Source organism: Dunckerocampus dactyliophorus, chromosome 12 (genome assembly GCF_027744805.1).
Source record: "Dunckerocampus dactyliophorus isolate RoL2022-P2 chromosome 12, RoL_Ddac_1.1, whole genome shotgun sequence".
Classification (NCBI taxonomy): Eukaryota; Metazoa; Chordata; class Actinopteri; order Syngnathiformes; family Syngnathidae; genus Dunckerocampus; species Dunckerocampus dactyliophorus.
In genome coordinates, this window is record NC_072830.1 from 29,740,742 (window position 1) to 29,763,795 (window position 23,054).

The 23,054-nt window shown below is 45.8% G+C and overlaps 2 protein-coding genes across 3 annotated transcripts in view; one reads left to right on the forward strand and one right to left on the reverse strand.

Moving 5' to 3' along the window:
- LOC129191246 (cyclin-dependent kinase-like 1) overlaps nucleotides 1-23,054 on the forward strand; it is a 41,470-nt gene that overhangs the window by 9,498 nt on the left and 8,918 nt on the right. For both annotated transcript variants that reach the window (XM_054794432.1, XM_054794431.1), the window contains exon 2: nucleotides 395-502. The gene's annotated coding sequence lies outside the window, so the exon portion shown is untranslated. The remainder of the gene's footprint in view (nucleotides 1-394; nucleotides 503-23,054) is intronic.
- tgfb1a (transforming growth factor, beta 1a) lies at nucleotides 13,740-22,595 on the reverse strand. The gene is made up of 7 exons (XM_054794429.1): nucleotides 22,401-22,595; nucleotides 21,361-22,284; nucleotides 15,761-16,045; nucleotides 15,459-15,693; nucleotides 15,017-15,167; nucleotides 14,679-14,789; nucleotides 13,740-14,602 (listed from the first exon to the last, which is right to left on the reverse strand). The coding sequence occupies exons 2-7, from the start codon at nucleotides 21,689-21,691 to the stop codon at nucleotides 14,555-14,557; spliced, it is 1,161 nt and encodes a 386-aa protein (XP_054650404.1). The 5' UTR covers nucleotides 21,692-22,284; nucleotides 22,401-22,595; the 3' UTR covers nucleotides 13,740-14,554.

Below are 23,054 nucleotides of genomic sequence, written 5' to 3' on the forward strand. Positions count from 1 at the left end.
TACATGAAACTGGAACTAAAACAAAAAACAAATTGAATGTATTCTATAACAATTATGTATTTCGCATTCTTAACCAGCAGGGGGCATTAAAGTCACTATAATACTTAGATGACAATACATTAACAGTGCAAGTGCAAGGGGTATAGAAAATGGATGGATGGATGGATACACTGGATAGGGTTTTTGAATTATGCTTGAGTCCAATTACCAGGTCAACCACAACGGTGAATTATAACTTAGAACCACATCACGTTAGGGGCATGATTGACTTGGGGGACATTGGTGTTTTTTGTGATTGATGTCCTGTGCAATGGAAAATTAAAAAACAAAAACAAGCCTCAGAACAAAACAAAAAGCACAGCTTCAGTCATGCTTTCTTTTGGTCTTTTTCCAGTTGCCTCCAGGGATGAGGATGTTGCTCAGGAAGTTTCCTGCCATCTGAACACAGCAGGTGGCCTCTGGCCTCCACAGATGTCGGAGTGAAGGGACAAACAAAGCGCAGGTGCTCATCCACACAGCTTTACTCACACACACACACACACACACACACACACACACACACACACACACACACAAACGGCGTCTGACGCGCTGTCGCTTTAATGAAGTGCTTTGCAAAAACATCACGCAACCTGAAGCAGAGGCTCACTTTTCCATTGCCAGAACTCTACTGGTCAGACTAATGAGAGTGGCGCCTGAGCAAGGAAAATTAAACTTTTGATTTAAAAGTTTGTGGGTGTCTTAGTTAATGTGGCCTTTAATAAATTACTGTGACATAGTAGAGGATACAGCCCAGTCCGGTCTCCTGCTCTGACTCACAAAGCACATCCCACAGTAAAGAGTAAGAGTCCGACCAGCCAGGTGAGTCACCGTGACCCCCAATGAACGCTTACTAACCCCGCTGTGAGTTCACTTTCCCTTAGCCAGATTACCGATGACTCGAATGACTCGTGTCTCCCTGTGAGCTATATGACACGTCTCACACGTCTCACCCTCCAACAGTTTTACTAGTAGTGCTGGGTGGAAAAGAGAGAAGGTGGGACGACATTGACTGAGATTGAGGTGACGTGACCGCCCCACGCGAGAGTAAACGCAGACAGTGAGTGGGAGAGACAGTGTGGGAGGGAATCTGGCAAGCTGGGAGCACGGAGGAGGGAAATTGCTGTCCTCTTGGGTGCGTGATCCTCGAGCAGGGAGGCTTGTTGGGGGGGTCCTGAGAAAGTTAAATCAAACATACATGGGGCCGGGGCAAGCACAGAGAGAGACAGATGAAGTTCCCCGGGAATGTGAGTGACATTCCAGGTCAGCAGGCCGATGAAGGATGAGGCCTTTCGAGTGAGGGGGGTATACGTTACATAGGCCTGATCTAGACCTTTCCCCTATTTATTATTCTGTAGCATGCAAAACCACCACTGAATGGTGTTTTTTCTTACATCTCCAGGGGCTGTTTTTCCAAAAACTTCCTCTCCTAAGCTGAAAGATAAGATAAGAAGATGTGTGCAGATTTTTTTTCAAAGTTTACATACTTTAGGAATCCTTTATCTTATCTTGGCTTATGCAATCTTAAATACTTAATACATCAAGGGTTATCAACATTTCTTTTTTTTTTGGTGACCTGCAAACTTTTTCCAGCAACATTGGAAGTATCTCACAAAGTTAGTTTCAAACAGAGTACAATAAAAATACCCTATAATGAAATGTATATAGAACAAAGGTTAAAGGAAAACTGCATATTAAACAAGCCATAGTGACATTGTTATTATTATTATTAGCATTGTTACGCCGATCGAATTGCATTACTGGCATATTGACACCGGCTAGCTTCACCACAGACTTGCCCGTAGCGCGTCAGCGTCACGCTCACGACGCCTCAGGCCACCACCAAAAGGTAAGGCTACGTATTGGAGATGCCGCAACTGCTGCTGTGTTTTTATTTCTGAGTTTGTAAAAGTTAACGCTAGGTGTAGGCGTTTCTACGACGTTGCTGTGTGAAATCAATGCGCCAAGCAAGGAAGCTCCGGTAATGCACAGGATTACCTGTTACCATGACTGTACTTGTTGCTACATGGTCACAGCATGGATAGAAAACCATCAAACCCTGTTGGGGGTTTTTGGAGGTGTTTTAATAGCGGTCTTTGCAGGCGGCATAGGTGTATCCCATTACGTGCACTACTGGGCTGTCGCTTTTTATATGTTTTTATATCTTTAAAATGCACAGAGAAGAGAAAGACATACGCGTTTTATAGTGTGGATGATGGGAAAAATTGCAAAAAAAGTGCACTTTTCCTTTAAGGCCGTTCATGATTTACATTTTCATCATTTAGAATGTGTCATCCACATTCCACATTTTCGGACATATGCGTGTTCGAAATAAATTAAACCAACTAACCAACCAACATTTCCAATGTAGTGGTTTGGAGTCGGGAACATACAAATCATACATAAAATTCTTTCCCCAAATCACATCTGACCACACTACCACATAATTAGGCTTTATTTAATCCCGACCTTTCAATTGAATCATGTCAAATATACTGTAGTGTTGTGTCCTTTTTCCTCATCGCAAATAAGTCACCACTGAAAGCTAGCTTTTAGCCATATGCGGGGGGTCGCACTTATTTGAACCATCTGTTTTTCCCCCAATGGACAAGCCTTTAAAATCTAAATTTAACATAAATAAGGAAGAACATTTATCCTCTCTCACACCCCCCTCCACATTTCCTATTTCCCATCTATCTTGCTGGGTTCAGATGTTTGGTTCCAAAGTCTGCATTTTTAGGTCCTTTTTGAGTCATAAATGCCCCCCCCCACCCCCCCTGCTCCCCTCAGCATCGCCGCTGTGCAGCCAACCTCCTGTTGATCAGTAAATCAACATCCTGAGGTGACACATTGCACGCTGAGCCATGGGGGAGTGAGAGCTCGGAAATTTCATGTAAGTGGAAAAAGAAATGTGGCTCACTACCTGCTTAAGGAGCCTACTGTTTTTTATATATACCTTTCCACATTAAAAGCTGTGTTTTAGGCGTGTAAAGAAAGGACCGGTCCATTTAGCTCATTGAAGTCATTGAAGATGGAGCAGACTATTATACATGGTCAACGATAGTGAAGCACAGTATGAGTCACACCCAGCAACCCCCTCCACATGGACTGGGCTTGTAGTGTTGTGAACTGAAAGGTACAAAATGACAGATAATTAAAACAAATAAAAACGAATTGCTCAGCGAAGTGAAAGCAGCCCAGATTCCTCGTAAATTAAATTAAGATGGAAAACGATGCCGCTCAATGAGCTCAGCTAAAGGCATGAGTCTGACCTTATTAGGCCACTCTGTGGTTATTAGCATAATCAACCACTTTATATTTCCAACAGTTTTTATTTTACATTTGGTTTTTAGTGTGTCTACGTCATCTCTTAGGATTTTTTCCCTCCACGCCGTTGTTCCTTCCTGGTCACATTCTCACGGACCCCGTGCCAGTCCTCTGCGCCGTCTCGCTCTCATTGCGACGGTTTCATGTGTGCATGAGGACGCATCATCTGATACACACCCCAAACAGGAAATGAAAAAGTGAAGCAAACAGACTCAAGTCTACTCGCCGGGCAAGAGTGCAGCTGGATGGAAGGCAGGAGGCCAAGGATGTGAGAAGAAGCTGGAGGTGAATGGGAGTGAGGAGGAGGAAAGGAAAGGAGGTGTACGATTGTTCCGGCCAAAAGTTGACTTCACAGTTGAGGCACACTATGCAGCTGACATGAGCAGACATATGGATGTTAGCGAGGATTTATGTGTGTGCATCACAAGCTTTGTTGCTCAAGTTCCCCACGATGCATTGCGTCCTTTCTGACTGCGCAATGAGGGAATCTGTGTCTTTGTGTCACAACATTTTCCCTGCTTTTTGTGGGTGGAATGAACACGTGTCCCAATACTTTTGCCAAAATTGTGTAGGTGATCCAGGGTGCCACGCAAGGACAGCCGACAGAAATGCGATGCTAAGCCAGGGTAGTTATTTGAAGCTTCAATCATGATGCTTTAAAGAACCCATAAACAAAGTTAACAAAAAGTTTAAAAGCCTCCCTGGTGATAGCTGTCATCATAAAGTCATGTTTTTGGGAGTGGATGTTCAAACAACTCACTTGTGACAGTCAGACATGGAAGTGTGTATTTGCTTGCCGCCACACCACACAGCCGACTAACGTGTCAGACAGCAGAGCTCATAAAACAAGTCACAGTCCTGGGATTATCGATCAAAGCCACAGTGGTGCACCGACAGAGCTGCCGCCACGCTTTCATCCGCCCGTGCGGTCGCCATATTCGCATTGGAGGCGACAACGTGTTGTTGTGGTTTGTATATTTTGGTCCCTCTGGGCATGAGCACTACACATGGTTAGGCTTTCCCACAGTGAGGACCCCCCCTTCCTCACACCCCAAAATCCTGAGTGAGTCAGGATGTGTGGGTGCACACTGCCTCATGTCGGTTGCACATCAATGGGCCTCTAAAAACACGGCGTTGAATAGAGAGAAAGAAGCAGGCTGGTGAGGAAACCACCTGAAACATGAGACCATGTGGTGAGACAGAAACATCAAACAAGTAAAAGAACTGAAATAAATTCAAAACAGTGTTGTTTTGGATATTTGAAAAGAATCCACATAAAATGCATTTTCAGCTTGACAAGTGCTATTTTAGCCAATCACAGGCTTAGAAAGCAGCAGCAAACGGTTGTGCAGTCAACACAGGGCCGCCCATCCCCACACGCAGGACACGCACTGTGCGTAGGTCCCCACAAGGCACGCGCCATTTTGCGCAAGTGTAAACGCGGCAAGGAAGCGCATCGCTGCCATGAGGCATAAAGCACCAAGTCGTGGGCGCCACACACGGGACGTGCCAAACGACTGCAACTGGCGAAACTCATCGCAAAGGTGTAGCAAACTATGCACACGGGGGGAAACGAGCGTCTGTGACCAACAACACGCGTGAGCGAATTGCATGAGTCTCCCACGGTTTTGATTGGCTGTCAGATGTGGAGGGAATTTGGGGATATCGAAGTAGTTCAGAGGAGGAAAAGCGGCCGGTGTTGATAGAGTACTCTTGCCAGTATCGGATCTTACTAGTAGTGAAGGTAAACTTACATAAATGTCTGTGTAAAATGAACTTTCAACTTTATGGGATCGTGTCACCAGCCAGCCTGTGCAGGATGACATGCATGAACACAAACTGGCTCGACGGTGACCCGCGATAAATGCCCTATCGCGCAGGTTCCATTGAAAATGAATAGAGTAGAATGTCGCCTCCCGTGTGTGGCGCCCATCAGGCCGGGGCAGTAGAGGGAAAAAAAAGAGATGAGTAATCCGACCCGACGCTGGTTGCTACAATGATTGACAATACCCAACAAAATAAGGGAATAAAATGACAGGATTCCTGTCAGTCCATGGTGGTGTAATGGTACAGCTGCTGCATTTCACGGCAGAAGGCGCAGGCTCGCTCTCAGCCCCGGACAGTTTTTGAAAAAAATTCTGGTGATGTGTTATTTTGCACCATTTTTTTTTTTACTGTTTCCAGTGTATTTGGATTATTAGAAATCATGCATCTAACTAAATTCAGGTTCACATCAAGTAGTATAAAATGGCTTTTTATGGGTTTGGTCCTAAAGATGTTGTAACTGCAGCTGCCCAGAAGGGACCCAATGCGATTTTGTTCACGGGGCCCAGAATTCCTGGCGGAGCCCGTGTTCGCAGTATAGTCATTTTGTTCAGGGCCCAGTTTGGCCAGGGCGGCTCTGAGTCAATATGATTAAGGCCATGGCCACATGGACATTTTAAAAGCGTATATTTTTCTATATGTTTCAGCCTTTCGTCCACACGCGCGTCCACACGCGAGCCTGGGTTTTTGTCCCTAAAAACTGAGCTTTTGGAAAACTCCGGCCAGGGTGAAGGTTTTCAAAAACATTCAAGAACAAGCGTTTGTGTATGGATGGGTCAAACTGAGCTTTCAGGCTTGTGTCATAAGAAATATGCCACATGATCTCATGTTTTTGAACCTTATTTAACAGCAATATGACTAATGAAGTTATTGACTTTCCTTTGCTAATTTGATTTTGTGCAGTGGTAGACGCACACGTGCAACTACCTGTATAAAATGCAAGTGAGTGCTGATTTTCAAGACAATGTACCCCATATGACATTGTACATTTAATCGAGTATATCACTATATTGATGAGCAGAGGCGTTGCGATGTGTCAGCTGCTTTTTCAGGCTTTTTGATTGGCTAAAATGCACATGACAGCTAGTGTTGGGTTAATGTGGAGGTTTTTTCAAAACTACCGCGGTGTGGGTTTATTTTTATTTATTGATTTTTTTAACACTGGAGTGGGGGAAATGTGCATATTTGAAAATAACCGTGTTTGTGTGGACATGTGGGTATGTATCACAAACATTCTGTTCAGCTCAAAATCAGCTTTGTATAAAATAACAGGAGATAACCTTCAAATACATTGACGAGAGATTCCAGAATATATTATCTGCAAATGCTGAAACCGGGGAAGTGTGCACCTTGGCACAAGCTCTCCAGAAAGTCCAAGACCAAAATGCAGTAAAAAAATACATTTTTTAAACAGCTGTAACAAAGACTCCTTGGAGAGACGACTTGCTATCTCCATGCCAGCTGTGAGGCACAAAAACGTTGAAACTATCAGTCTCACTGACACACCATCCAGGATGTTGGTTGGGGAGGGCTGTTGTGGGGGGTGTTTCCTCTTCCTGTTGCTGTTGGACTTTCCTGTCAGTTAGTATTAACTACTAATAGAACTTTGGGTGCCTTCCAGACTACCGAAGATACTTTTTTTTTTTTTTTAATCTCCAGGGAGTTTGATTCCTCCCAGTGAAGTATGACATCACATCCTGTACACTACCAGGGTGGCCAGCACGGAGATGAGAACGCATTTAGGCTGCAGGTACATGAGGAGGACACGTGTTCGTGGTGGTGAACAAGCTCTGATGTTCCACGCTGTCCGAGTCACGCAACATGAACATCCTCTTTGTCATCAGACACTTGATCGTCATCAAATTCTTCTCATCATGTTTGTTGATGCTAGTGAGGAAGATGAGCTGTTTGTGTGTGTGTGTGTGTGTGTGTGTGTGTGTGCGTGCGTGTGTGTGTGTGGCCCACTTCATTGAGATGAACCTAGGCAGTGATCAAAGTGATGCTCGGTTTGAAGTTTCTTATTTCCTGCTCACTCTTGTTACTTTCGTTTGTATGTGTCATTCTAGTAGATAGGATCTAATTAAGGCGACATTGGCCTCCACCTCCCCAGCCCCCCTCGCTCCCTTCATCGTCTGCTTAAGTCACTGTGATGTTCAGAGTTTCCGCCGTCATGGCAACAGGAACAAGCAGCAGCAGGGTGTGTTGTTAAATCTAACCACAACACATTTAAAAAGCCTCAACGGTGGCAGCTTAAACTCTCCAAGGCATTTAAAGTCTTGTCAGACAACTATTGAAGTATTTCAGTGAAGTGCATGCAAGGAGGGAAGCTAAGACTATGTGCACTATTCTCATCAGATATCACTGCTGACTGTGTAAACTGAACTGTGGCCACTTCCCGTTTATTTAGACTGCAGCGCCAAATAACTGCCTGGCGGCGTTACCAAGACGGTTGCCAAATGGCGGTACTTACGGACTAAACATCAGCTCCAATAGACTTGCCCGAGCCGTTGGAGAGATTAGCAGAGGTGGGAGAAAGCAGGTGTTTTTCAAGTCTCAAGTAAGTTTCAAGTCTGTAATCCCAAGTGTCGAGGCTGAAGTGAAAGGCCAAGACAAGACAGGTCGAGTCAAGTCCGAAGTCACAGGCTTGAATTGTTTGAGTCCACAAGTAATAAGCACTGTTTACTATTCACCAAATAAAATGGCATTTTAACAATGTAGCAATCTATTACATTTGACAAATACATCCATCCATCCATTTTCCATGACGCTTATCCTCATTAGGGTCACAGGGGTATGCTGGGTACACCCTGGGCTGGTCGCCAGCCAATCGCAGTGCATTGACAGATACAATGGATGCATTTTCCTTTCCTTTCAATGACAGTGTCAATCAAAACTGATCATTTTTAACCACATGAGATTGTGTACCTGAAATGTCAAGGGAGTGTGTGCTCTATTAGTGTTGCGATAGAGACAGTATGGAATAAACCAAACACTTAACTTCCTGCGCAGCGCTGCCATCACAGGAAGTGGGTGTAAAGGGATGACTCAGCTGACTTTGACCTCCAACGCCCCCCAACAACTCCCAGACACCCCCGCCCTCTCTAATTAGACAAGCAACTTGTTTGTTTTTTGCCCCGTCTGAGCCTCCGTGTGCGCCCTTTTGAGAGGAGAGCATCCCGGGATTATGGCGGCGATGACTCATGGCGCTTCCCTCTGCCCTTCATTCTCATGCACTTCAGCTCACAAAGTGTAGTCGACTCGAAAACAGCTGTTTGTACAAGAACGCAGCATCGTCTGCTAAGGTGTGTCCCGACTGCACTTTAGATTTTTCACTCACTTTTTTTGTATTGCATAGACATCCACACACACACACACACACACACACACACACACACACACACACGTTGCTTCAGAGGACAGTGTGTGTCATAAACAGTGGGACTGGGATGGAGGAATGTGTTCACTGGGAAATCCAGCAGGGACAGGAAGAAGAGGTGGTGGTGGGTGGGGGGGCGTATCAGTTAGAGCGCCAGAGTTTACCCGGGCAAAACCTGAGCTTTGTCTCAGTTTGTGCACTTTCACACACAGTCTTTGAGCGTACAAGCGCATTCACACTGACAAGTATGGCAAAATGCAGAGCACTGTTCGTACCCGGATGAGGCGCTCAAAATGTCAAAGCAGTCAAAATGGTGAGTGCGCAGTGATGGACCGCCCTCAACAGGCGTCACATGACTGTATAGCGGAAGGGGAGGGGCCTTTCCAAAGTTTAAATAAACTTGAAAGGCCTCATTTGAGGCTGTGGGTACACACAAGCGAGAAATGGAAAGAACACATTCGCTTTTCGTGATTGTACAAACGAGAAGTTGGGAGAAAAAAAGTGGGCAGATATTGGACGTGTATCACATCGAAAAACTCCGTCAGAACACTTTGATACGTACACTGTGTGCACCATGGACTACGTTCCTGAGTGTGCAACCTTTGACAATGTAGTGCTGTGCCAAACTGATTGCTGATGTTGCACACTTACTGGAAAATAACGTTAAAAAAGTAGAGTAGAAGAAGAAGCGTATAAATATTGCGATTGTCATTTCTGGTAAGTGCGCAACAATAGTAGAGTAATCAATTTGGGACAGCACCGCACTGTCAGAATGTGCGCACTCAGGAACCAAGTACGCGGTGTACAGTATAGGTACTGACAAAAGTATTCCTTTTGAGACACTGCATTTGTCCCTATTGTCATGACTGTTGTGCAACTATGACCATTCATCACATCCTAACTCTCGTAACTGTGATTGGTCAAGTGGGAGGACATCCCATGTGACTTTAGAGCCTCACAGAGATCCTGAAAAGCACTCGTTGATCAACAGTAGAACTTGTGAAGTGACTGGTGAATGTAAACTTCACATCATTGCCCAGCATGATGGCATCCCTCACACACAGGCGCCCAACCTCTATTACAGCTCTGACACGACCTCAGAAGGTAGAATACTGCCGGGACGACTTCGTGCCCATCCTCCCCTACCTTGTGTTTGTGTGTGAGCAAAATGAGGAATAATAGCAAAACTACTTAACACCGTTGAGGGCCACGTTGTGGTTCAAATGAAGCCCTTTGGCCTCTTGCTGCATTTTTGGAGCTTCTGTGCCGTCTTGGCGCTGCACAACGAGCTCCCTGTAAAACTAATTGCTATGCCGTCAGCAGTTGAGTGTGACTGGTAAAATGTTGGGCTTTCTTTTTTGTGTGTGGAATAACATCAGCATGGATGATTGACCCTCAGCATCCACACATGCTGGTAAAGAGGCCATTTGAAGACATACACTGCGTTAACCTTTGCATCACAAATGCTGAACATCATACTGAAGATGTTATTTGAGTAGAATGTTGTTGAAACATCATTTCATAAAAATAGGCTTTTATTTCTTGTTTTAGTAGACCTGCAGATTTCTGGAAGTTTCTTCCAGATACAGTATGCGGTCGATAAAAGTTTGAAGCTGCTCCTCCATGTTTGTTGTTTAGTCCATTTCCATGGTTACCTGCAGGACACTACCAAGGTCAAGTGTTAGTGTGAGACTTGTTGTGTTCATACATCATCCACTAATGCGAGCCTCATTCCAGTACAGTTGCTCTTTCCCTCAGTCGGACCCCACCTTCGTTCATCTGAAAGCAGGGGGAGGCCGCAGAAGGAACCGGGGGCGGGACTGAGAGGAGCCAGTCCCCAGATGTAATTGGTGTCTTCCCTTTTTTAGCAAACATTTCTTTGTCAGAGAGTGAGTCAGAATGGTTTGTTTTCTAAGCACTCGGGTATACTTTCCCTTTGTACTTTTCGCTTTGAAGTGATTCTCTTTTGTTTCATCCCGTGTGGCTCCATGATGACACCCTGATCATGATGATGACATGAAGGTGCACGCAGCTAACATCAACAAGGTGTTTGGACAAGAACGTGAAACCCGTGTGTCTAAAAAGCACATCTGTGTGGTCTTTCACATCTCGCCTTCAGTTGTGTTTTCTACCTCCATCGCCCGTCATGTTTTGTTCTGGTGATGACTCACAATGGTCCGTGCGTGTCTTCAAAGAGCTGCCAGACTTTGGCACAGAGATTTGAGAGAATAAGTGAAGAATAGAAATGCAACGCGGCTGTCAAAGAGTGCAACTACCATCTCGCAGTAAACTGCAGGTGTGGTGTAGGCGAAGGGGGGAGGGACGACAGGTGGACAAGGGACACGCCTGATGACACAAGAAAAGTCGTGATTTATATCAAGTATCCTCTTGAAGACGCCTATGTGAGCTGGTCAAAGGTCATTCTCGGACAAGTCTATGGCAACCATGTTTGCTGCTGGGTTTTTTCCACAAAACGTAGAAATAATGACGCCAGGCCAGCTGGCAGCTGCAGCAGGACATCAAAGTGTGCCACTCAGGAATTACAGCGCTCCGATGACCTGTTGCTGTCCAACCTAGTGATGAGTCACAAAGCCAAAAATAACTTTCTGAGACCTGGGCTGTATCAAATCAGCTCACGGGTTTGTGTGATTAGCTTTCATGGCCAGTAGGTAAAAATGTGCTGGGCCGAGTTCCATTTCAGTTCCAGCAGTTGAGAGAGGAGGAAGTGTAGAACACAGATGTTTTAAAGGTCAGGTTAACGTCGCTCCTATTAATACTGCTTCATACGACAGAGTATTAGGGCCACATTGGAAAGAAAATCTGAGATTTCGAGACTAAAATAAACTTACGAGAAAAAAGTCGTAAATGTATGAGAAAAAAAGTCGCAATATTACCTTTGCCCAAGGCCAAAAGTCACATAAGTCCCCGCTTTTTGTAGCCGTCTCAGGCAATGCCTGTTACGATGGAGTATTAAAATAAACACAGATTTCGACAATAAAGTGGTAAATTTACGAGAATAAAGTCGTACATGCACGAGAAACCACACGTAGTATTACGAGAATAGAGTCCTACATTTATGAGTTTTATGTTTTAGGAGTAAATAAATAAAAGCTGGCCTGAAGCAAGAGGAACGTTCCCTTCCTTCCTGAAGAGCTTTGCTCTGGTTTCCCGCCAACACGCATGACACCATGACATGTAATATTACGACTTTATTCTCATAAATTTACGACTTTGTTCTTGTAATATTGCGTCTTTTCGTCTAGTAAATTTACGACTTTATTCTCGAAATGTCCGATTTTTTTTTTTCTTTCAATGTGGCCCTAATACGCCGTCGTAGCGTCGCTTCTCTTTACACTTTGTTAAAATTAAGAAACAAAAACATTGCCTGTGGAGTTTTATCGTGGTGACAGTTTGACGCCAGAGCAGATTGTACATTTTCTGTGTGCAGTTTGAAGACAAACAAACTGGAGGTTGATCAGTGTCCCGGAACCGATTGTGTTCTACTTTAGAGATTCCACTGTGTTTTTTCTCCGTGCTGAAGCGCAGATAAACGCACTCATCGATCGTGTAACCTCACGTTAGTGGTGACAGAACACCTGCTTAACTGTGATCATGTGAAACACTGGTACACAGTTTCAAGTGTCCCCCCTTTTCTCCACACGCTCTGGGTCGTGTCAGCAGTTTTTTGTGGCCCCCATCAAAAGACAGAGGGCCCATCAGGAAGCAGCTCCTGAGAAAGGCGCGTTGCCTTAAAGGATGAGCCCACTTGAGTTTAACTCCCCTCTGGGAGCCGTGACAGATTTATGAGCCTCATGACATTGGCTTGCTTAGTCATCTCAGAGAGAGCTTGAGGTTGCTGCCCTCTTCAAGGCCAGCTTCATTGCTTCATGCCCCCCCCCTCTAAAAAAACTTGTGTTTAGCTTGTTGTGGTTGTTAATGATCCCTTTTTCTCCTTGTAACATTCCAATTACATCTGCCCTGCCAAGGCACCACAAGAACATCATGTACCTCAACACTGGGAAAACGTCAAACCTGGCAACAGATCTCGTCTTGTTTAGTTTGAGGTTGTTTGTTGCCCTCAAAGAGTCTGCTCGCTGGAGGCACGCTCCTCAGGAATTCTGGGTAACATGACCAGCTTTGAACAAGACAGCACAGATCATCGTCACCCTGTTAGCAGCAGTGTTAGGTTTGTAATTTAGTTTTTAGTCATCCAAATTGATTTTTTAACTTTTACTCCAAAATTCACAACATTTTAGTCAAGTAAAATTACAGTAAATTTAATCAACTAAAATATAATGTTTAAAAGATAAGTTTCCTTGAAACCACCTTTATTTAGGCTACCAGCAAGCATCTGAATGATCAAATTCAAGTAGACCTGCTCAATAAATCATTCATTTCACAATCTTAGTGTTATTTATTGTACCTGAAACTAAAAAACATCCATCCATCTTCTTTGCCGCTGATCCTCACCAGGGTTGCGGGTATGCTGGAGCCCATCCCAGCTGAATTCAGGCGAGAAGCGGGGTACATCCTGGACTGGTCGCCAGCACATATAGACAAACAATCATTCACTCTCTCCACAGCTAAAATAGCTGTGATTGGATATACAGCATTCCTGTCATAGCTCTTGTCCACATGCCTTTTTAGCCAAGGTTGTTGATGAAAACTATGACGAAAACTGTGTGTCAGTGAAATTAAGCCAGCAGCATGAGAATCCAAAAGCATGCAGTTTACGTAAGTAAGGTGCTTGGGGGCCACGTGTCAGCGGGTTCACTGTTTTCATCATCATGTATGCTGTATGTGTGTTGAATTTTCCATGTAGTCACGGCCCCTTAAGTCTGGGCCTTACCAACGGGTCTGGACCTGCACACGTTATTCCCAATCCAGCCTCACGGGCTTCCAGTAATCCCTGGAGTTCTGAGGCATAGAGGTGGGGCCCCTGGGTGGGGGTGGGGATGAACATGGTGCACGCAGGTAGTAAAAATGTTGCCATGGCTCGCACCCAAAATCTTTTGAGTTGGCCATGCCAAGAACGGTGTTGTGCATCCAGGAATGTTAGCGGCCTGAAGAGGCTGCCATCGCGAGTGAAAGAGCGTGAAAAGGCATTGTGTGGAAATAGACTGCATTCCATTTTTCCCCCAGGTACGCTTCACTCCTGACAGAAGCACGACACACCACTGATGTGATCATGTAGCATCGGCGTTTATTTACGTTTTTTAATTTTATTTACAACGTTCAAACATGTAAGACGTGTTAAACAATCTCACTCTGTTTTCCTTAAAAACACATGACTCTGCAAAGAGTGAAATGTGCAAAAAGGTCTCATGTGTCAGATAAAAGTACAAACCTGAAACATGAGGCAATAAAACTGACTATGGTGGTCTAAATGGGGGGTGGGGTGGGGTGGGGGGGTGGGGGTGGTGGGGGGGTGGAAAAAAAAAACAGGGTGGAAAGCTTCATTTGGATAAGATGACATTCAATCATGATAAACAATAAAAAGACTTTACATGGGTTGAAAAAAGTAAAACCTGCCCCTGTCAGAGGGTGTTTCCACTGTGTGACAGTCCCCGCGCTCACCTGACGTCCTTTATGGTGCACGTCTGCAAACACACCTGCGGCAATGTCCTCTGGGAAAAACCCCAACAACAGCTGTTTTCCATGCCGTTCAGCGAAATGACCTCCAGGAGCACAACACTGTCCAACATTGTTATTTCGTCTGTCCATGGATGTCACTTTGGTCCTGATGTGACACGTGTACACGTCTGTCCGTCCAACAAATAAATTAATCACTACTGTAATGTAAACAAATATATACACAGTATGATCACTGACATCAATAGAAGTTCATGGTGTCAGTCCAGCATGGCGAGGTGACTTCCAGGAGGAATAGTAAGTTCTCCATGTCAACTCTTAAACTTTCACCACCAGTGTTTCCAAAGCAGGAGTCTTCCATGTCTTGTCCATGTCTTGTCCATGTAGCTTTTAGCTTTAGCTGCACTTACAGGACTTGACGATCATGTTGGACAGCTGCTCCACCTGAAAGCCAAGGAAAGATATTAAATTCGGTACACAGGTGCTGCCACGTTCAAAGTGAAAACCAGTGTGCGTGTACTTTGTGTTGCCTGCCGACGTAGTAAAGAATCGGAAGTGGTTCCAGTGCCTGAGGGACGCAGCACGGCTGGGCTGAAGCTCCAGGGTTGTGGTGCTTGTACAAGGCCAGAATCTGAAGAACATCAAAGAATATACTGAACAAGTGATGCTTAGCTCAGAGCTGTTCCAGTCATGTAGTGCAGGTACAGTAAGCCTTCAAAGGTGTCAGTTGAGAGGGCATATTTCTTCAGTGCCAACATGGCTGCAGCAAGTGTGGTGGCTTTCATTCACAGAGGAGCAAAAGCAAGACTTAATCCACTGGAAGGAGACTCCAACCCACACCACGATGTTGTTCCCTACCTGAGAGTATTTGTTTTCAGCATTCCAGATGTAGGTGCAGGAGCCCATGCAGTAGTTGGCATGGTAGCCAGTCGGCCGGTGGATCCACTTCCAGCCCAAATCTTTCCTGAAGTCGATGTACAGGCTCCTCACACAGCAGGTCTCAGTCTGGCTGCATGGGAAACATGTGTCTTCAGGATTTGCCATGCTCTCAGGAAGAGGTATTCATATTGCTTTGCATTTTTTTAAAGAGTGTTTGTCTTGTTCTTCTGCAATTGAGCGACTGTAACCAGCAATTTCCCTTGTGGATCAATAAAGTCTAAGTCAAAGTGCATCATGGTACCTCGAAGGGCACAGCGGCCGCTAGGATGTCGCATCACTGCTTTTAAATTGTACTGTGGCAAACCAACTGAATTGTGCTGGAAATGGGGCTTTCTCCGTGCAGTTTGCAACATTGACTTACGCCGTGCAGGTGTCCCTGGTGTCCGTGGCACGTCTCTTGCGTGATGTGAGGTGGCTGCTGGCGTTTTGTGGGATGGACATGGTCAGGATGTAAGGCGGCTGCTGTGTCATCTGCTTCAACATTCCAATGTCGCTCCGATCACTGTCGATCCCCGAGATGGAAAAGCTAAATGTGGCATCGGTGGTCCTCTGGCTGCACTCGCAGAAGAGCCGAAGTTCAAACCCCTGCTCGTCTTCTGCCAAAACAGATGGTAACAACATTTGTGGCTTGAAGGTTGACAAGGGTTAATATCTCCAACTCACTGTTGCCTTTCATCCAGTCCTGTACGGTCTCTGTGACATCAAAGGACAGCCACTTGTCCTTCCATTGGTTGGTGACGAAACGGGACGCCAGGTATCGCGCAGCCGCCCCCACACCGTGGTACAGCTCCACCCGCTGCTCATCAGGTATTGCCGGCTGCTTGATGAGCATCCGCAGCTCAGCAGAGGTCAGCAGGCGATAATCGCCCACACTTGCCCGAATCTCAGAGATGTTGAAGGACAGGGAGACACTTTTGGACTTCTTGGTGGTGTCCAAGTCATTTTTTTCTGGAGAAAAAAACAAACAAGCTTGTTTCAGTCATGAAATAAGGGAATATTGTTGGGAACATTACGTTGCGTTTTAGTAGGTTACTTTTTCACATTTAAAAGGCAGTTAACCACCGCATTACTCCACGATGTTTGCACTTTTTAATGCTCAGCACAGCTCACAATATGATGCAATCAGTCCCGGGTGTATGGACAGTATATGTTTATTTTTGTACTATGTTGCTGTTTCTTAAGAGATGTGTCATTGCTATGCATCGCCATAGTAACAAATAATAACAATTTATTGCATTAGCAGATTGGTAACATTGGAGCATTCTTCACTGTGGAGCACTGCCACCTCACATGCATGTATGTGCATGACATAACTGTTTTCATAATCCCAAATGTCTTTCCCAGCTGCGCACACACATTAGCAAAATTGAATAAGCGCACACAGAGTGCGGCTGTGGCCAAATATGAATCGATTCCACCTGTGGCAAAGTTGACCATAAAGAAAGAGGGTTTTGTTTTCTTCCTCCTTTTTTTGACAGCAGGAACATGCCCCCCCCCCTCCTGTGATAGAAGACAGGAGCCAGCACCAGGCCATAAATCTACACATTTGAAAAGATCAAATTGAGTGAAAGTAGAGAGGCTGAAGAGGAAGCAAAGTAAAGAATGTATGGAGGAGTCTAACAGAGTAGTAAAGGCGTGTGGGAAGGGGGGGCTGGTGGTGGAATGTTTATCAATGCTGCCTGAGTCTGGCCCCGGCCCAAATCTTCTATTTTGCTTGGGAATGCCAAAGCTATGATTCTCCACTCTCCAGTCCAGGGGCGACTTTTTGACGGCAAGCTTCACATACTTCTCGGACTTGGATCCAAGATCCCGGGTCTACTTGTGTAACAGTTACCAGAATAAGTGCTGGCGCTCTGACATGAAATACTGACCAGAAACCTGAAAGAGCTGTTGTGGGTTTGTGAGGGGAAAGCAGATGACATCTGAGGGGTCCCGCCCATGCCAGAGGACGCTAGTGAATAGACGTGAACGCAACCAACGATGGAGCACGTCGGGCGCGCTTGAATAAAGTGAGACAAATGTGTGAAGGGTTAGAGAAGTGAAGTGAAACAGGAAATGAGATCACTTCCCCTCTGAGGCATATTATCCGCCAGTCCTCACTTCTACTTTTTAATTAACCTTTGATTGCACTTCTCTAGTGATCACAGCTTCCATGCTCATGCACGCTCCTGCAGCTAACACACATGCACGCACACAGGTGCTTAGGTGTGGGATGATTTGAGCACTGATCCGCAGGTAAGATGGTGGACAGCTGTTGTGACAGGTAGGGAGGCAGCTCTGTAATTACTAGTGGGAGGAAGCAGATTCCAGCAGATAACCCCCCCCCCCATCAATGACGTCATCTCACACATGAATTTAACACACCACCATGTCCACCATCACCATAAATGCCCTTATTGACATGAGTTGGTTGTTTAAACAGATGGCTGGGTTGCAAGCATGTGACCTATGGGGGCAGTCAGCGTCACATTTTCAATATGGCCACTTACAAACTCAGTATTTTTGTACAGTGGTTGGCACATTATTGCGAATAATGGTGCATGCCCTTTGAATTATTTGGCCCAGTTGTGTGAGTGTGCATGGTGGGTTGCAAAAGGCATGAAACGGTTGAAAATAAATCAAACCAAATCAAACACCTGTGTCAGCGTATCTTCCGCATCAGACATGTTTGCATGTGGGTGAGTGCGATGGGCCAGCTCGGCAGGAAGGAAGGCAGGCCGATGGCCGCAGGGACAGGCAGGGAGGCTGCATAATGACCGTAACAGATGAAAATAGCGCCTCTGACATGTTTATCTGCATTCTTACTCCATGTCACTCTGCATGAATACATTCTTGTAGGTGTCCTTTGTTGTTTCACTGCACTGTTTTTCCATGTATGAACATTAGTAAGAAATTATTTGTTGTAAACAACACAACTGTGACACTATTGAGTTGCTTCCCAGTAGCTAGCAGTTGACATGGGCAGTCCATATTTGCTACGAGGTTGTATTGCTTTGCCAGAACACCAGTTTATTTGTTTTAAACTGGTGGTCTGGTAGTCTGGTAGTCTGGTGTTACTGCCGAGAGCATTGCGGGTGTAACTTACTTTCTTACTTTGCGTCACAGTTCCAATACGGCTGGTGCAGACTCCTCCCCCCCCCCCCCCTTTTTATATGTTACTTTTCCATCTTATTTTCTTGCAACAGGGCAGGCTTTGTAATCTTGGCAGTATATTTATTAGGGTGTCCCGATCCGATTTTGGAATCTGATACCTGGCTGATATGAGCAAAACAATGAGTACTGGATTATACCGGCCTGCATTATATCTGCCAGCGCACTGCCACACTTGGAGTAGGAGTGATGTCGGCCGTGTGTATTCTTTGTTAAAGTCGGAGGAAGACATTGCAACACTTGTCATGCACATGTTTCCTGTAGTGGCACAGAACCGCGGACTTTAGTCATTACAAGTCATTAGACAAGTCATTAGCTATAACAGAAAAGCTGACCGGCCCCCGTCTGTGGTGAATAATGTTGAGTTTAACCCCTGAATTGTATGTATGATTCCATTGGTATCAGCCAATATTCAAGGCTGCAATATCGGCATTGGTTCGGCAGTGAAACACCCAAAGGATACTAGTATTTATCGTGCTTATTGAGTAATTGGGCACTTATGGGCACAGTTGGAGCATTTAGATCAGGGTGTGAAACACAGCAGGTTTTCTTTCCAGCTGGTCACTAACGCGGGTGATTTTAATGATCAACACCTCCTTCAATTTGAGGGAAGGAGCGCATCAATCAAATCACCTGCTCGGGAAGCTGGTTGGAGAGAAACCCTGCAGTGTCTCGGCCCTCCAGCGACACGCGTGATTTAGATCAAGCGTACGAGAAAATGATCAATCTGGAGTTTTCTATTGTGAGGAAATTATTTCTGCATTTCCCATTCTCATGGGCATTTTCGAGTTATTTTAATTTTGGTTTTAATATAAATTTTACTTCTTGTCAGTCAAACTTGAGCGTGTTCACACTCGGCTGCACTCGATGAGAGAGACAAGTTTACGGTATATTGTCACGGTATATGCTTCTGCCTTGTGTGGTTCGATCGCCGCCACGGTTGCGTCAGAAAGGGTTATTTTATTCTGTTCATTTTGTTATATATAAAAAAATGATTATTGAACTGTTAGTTTGCCTTGTACTTGCATTGCTTCAGAACGTGCATGTAATTGAATTCAGATTTGATTATATTCATTTCACAAAAAAGAAAAAAGAATCAATTGGACGGAATGGCCCTGCCAACAATGTGTCCCTTATGGAGTTGGCGGGTTGCCTCGTTTGATCCAAACCAGTCACGTGACTTGGTGTAACACCGGTACGTTTTAGAGAAGTGTTCTAAACCCAAACACTGTTTTGTGATCCGTCATTGTGTTTTGGTTGTGAAGCACCTTGTGCGTGTCTCCATGAAACACAACTACTCTGCTGTCAAATGTTTGCCTTGCTAGGCACCAAACACTGTTGTCATGCAAGAAAACGACTGAAATGAATATTTTCAGTTAACGAGCCTCTTGGACTTTCCCTTTCAACTTTGTAGACCGCATTCCTAGTAAAGATAATAGCTGTAGGAACTTTAGAATATAAAAGGTCCAGACCTGGAACCATGTACTTGCTTAAACGTCTTACTTTAATTCAAGTAAGATGTTTTCAGCTCCAACGTGCTCTCGTAGCCCACATCGTCCTACCGGAGGTGTACAGTGTGACACCGACCTCCAAAGAGTGCCTTTCTCCTTCCAAGGAGCTCAGTTACACGTGGACAAGGTTACAGTTGTGATTTTGGACACAGAGATGGCCGTAACTGCCAATTGGTTCAATTTTGCACGGCCACAATGCAGAACAAAACTATTAAGTCCTGACAGACGCTTCCCTGATGGCTGATGTGATCTTCGTGGAAAGCGTTAGTCATCCAGTAAAAAAAACCGCTGCAAATTGAAAAACAGGAGCGTTAATGAAGAGAACAGAGAAAGGTTCGCCCGTGTCCCACGCCCTCCTCTGTGTTTTTCGAACAATCGCAAAATATCCCTCCACACGTACACTCATGCGCTGGGCTGGGGCCCAAAGCGGTTTCGTGTTAGGAAGGTTTGTTCGAAGGGAAGCCGTGCTCTGGCATTCCACAGAGGTAGGAAACATGCTCTCCCCACGGGCACCACCGCTTGCACCGGACCTGAGTCACTGGAGATCTCTGCGGCCATCGGCCTGCCTTCCTTCCTGCCGAGCTGGCCCATCACACTCACCCACATGCAAACATGCTGATAGCCCGCTCAGGAAACACAGCGAGGAGCGGGGTGAGGGCGGGGTGGGGGTTATGTGGAAAGTGGCCTGAGAGTACCATGATGGAGAACAAGTGATAGGACATTCAAGGGAGAACCCAATGCTCGAGTTACAGGAAACCCCCCCAGTCCCGAAGGAGCCGAGAGAGAAAATGAACGAGAGAGTGAAGCTGGGTGAATGAGTGCATGCCATGTTTCTGGTTTTCCATCCAAGCCGAGTTAACAGTCTTTCTTCGTTTTAAAAGCGTCCTTTGTTCTCCTTTTGGATGGAGCCTTCCTTTTTGGAGTACTGGAGAAGCAGGAGAGCATGGACGCCTGACAGCTCGGATGCAGCGTTTTGTGGAGCAGAGTACAGTGAAGCATACAAACAAATTAGGATGTGTTTATGGTTATGGATTGCGAGCAGTTGCGTAAGCTTCAGACCAGATGCTCGTGTCATCCGTGAACCCACAATGCAGCCTGAAGATGTTGGGTGGAGATCAGAAGATCATTTGTTGGCCACATTATGATCGACTTGCAGCACCGTGGTGCATTGAAATGTGAATATTCAAGCAGCTGTTCTATGATGAAATGTAGCTGGCGTGTTTTCACGTTTGTACACAGCTTGTGAACATCCATCAGCACAACTCTACCAGGCTGAAAGCAATACAGTGTCACTCTGAAACTACGGGAGAAACTGATGCAAATTGGACGCGGATAACGGTAACGGTAACGTTTATCAGTCCGGATATGACAGATTTATCATTGAGCTGTACGTTTTTTCCTTAGAGGATTATGGAGGGGGGGATTTTCTGTGTGTGGCAGTTGGCACTCTTTACTGCACTGGAGTGTAACAACACATCATGATTTTCCACCAAACAAGTTCGACTAAAAGACGAAGTATGGAGCTTTTAATACAAGGTCGTTTGGTTGAAATGGCATTTGATCTTCTTAGCCATGCAGTAACATCATGCATTATGTACTCACTGGTCATGTTGAACTTGTGCAGCACCTTGGCGAAGTACTCCTCCTCCTCTTGTTCCATGGAGATGTCTGTCTGGGCCTGAGCTTGCTGCTCCTTCAGCATCTCCTTGGTGCTGTTGTAAAGCGACAGCAAGGTGGAGGGGATCTCCTCCTCATCTCCGGCCTGATCCTCCTCAGGCTCTTTGGGCAGACGCAGCTTGCTGAGGATCTGACTCCTGATGGCCTCGATGCGCTTCTTCTTCACCATCTCCAAGTCCAACGTTTTACATGTGGACATACTGCTCCCTCTGGCCACCATGTAGACCACCACGACAGTCAGGAGCGCCACCTTCATGGTGCCACTGGAGATGTGCCTTGGCTGAGTCCGGCCTCACTTCTTCCCTGCTGGCTGCGTCCCACCTCGGACGAAGTGAATCACCCGTGGAAAGGTGCGACTGACGCAAGGTGTTTACTCTCAGAAGAACAATTAAAGCAGTGTGGAGAGTGGAGAAGGTTCAGGGCTGCTGGTGCCGCCTGTGAATAGCTCCTAACATTTGGGTGTCTCTCTCTCTGCACAGGAGCAGGTGGAGGGCGGGCAGACAGACGTCGGAGCTATGAGCGTGTGAGCTGTCAGAACGCTCGCACATACAAAAAAAGCGAGCTAAAGCTAGCTAAACCTCTGCTGATTGTGTGTACTCTACGTGGATGGTCTACCAGCAGACAAACCCCCCTCCATGTGTCGGCTCAGCGTTGTTCAGCTCACCAGGCAGTTTCTCCTCACATGTTTTTACAGACTCAGCCCAGCAAAAAACAAACAAACCAAAAAACACTTCCTGTGCTCCTAAACACATCTTACCAAACCACTGTGGACGATTTAACACAAAGTCATGTCCAATCAGGCCTGTCTGTCTTTTTTGCTTGGAAAAGAGGGTTCTTCTTTTTCAATCACTGCCAGTCAGAAATAAAGAGAGATGTTTGTTTCAAAGACCGCCATTATGAAAAATAATCCTCCGTCACGTTCAAACCAAACATTCACTAGAAATGTTCCTCAAACTTTGACACACCTTCTCTGTCCTGCAGACTCAGCAGTAGAGATGGACGTCCATGTCCTGCGTCTATCCATCCATTGGCTGTCACGTTTGTTGCCTGTTGCATCTCCCTGCCTGTGCCTTTTTTAACTGCTTTCTGCCTCCCCGCGGCTGCTTGTCACAGCTTGCTGGTGACAAAGTGATTTGTGGGATCTTGTGAGCTCAGCTAACTTTTCTCTTGCACCCACCCACCCTCCACTCTCATCCCTCCTCCTCTCGAGCCTTTTCTGGTTCCTGTTACTAATAGAGCAGAGAGTTCTCCGCCCAGGAAATGAGGCTAATAGCAGCAGTGTTAAACATCTGCTCTTCAGCACAGCTCTGCTGCTGCCTGCCTTCTCGTGCGCGTCGTGGAGGCCAGAGGACGGACATGCTTAGGTTGGCACCGGCGGCGCTCCTCTGTCCTCCGCTGCCCCCGACCCCCTTGGCCTGTCTGCCTGTCCGCCTCAGAGGCGGTGAGGACTGACATGTCAACAAGCCGTGCACGGCGCTGGCGTCTCGTTGGCTGACCACCACATTTGCCTGGTGGCTGTGAAAGTCCAGCGTCTGCGTTTGAAAGGATGGAGACAACGGGGCTGGTCCTGGTCGTGGTCTCTACCTGCTCTGGCTTCAGTTGTGCAGTTTCAAAGACAG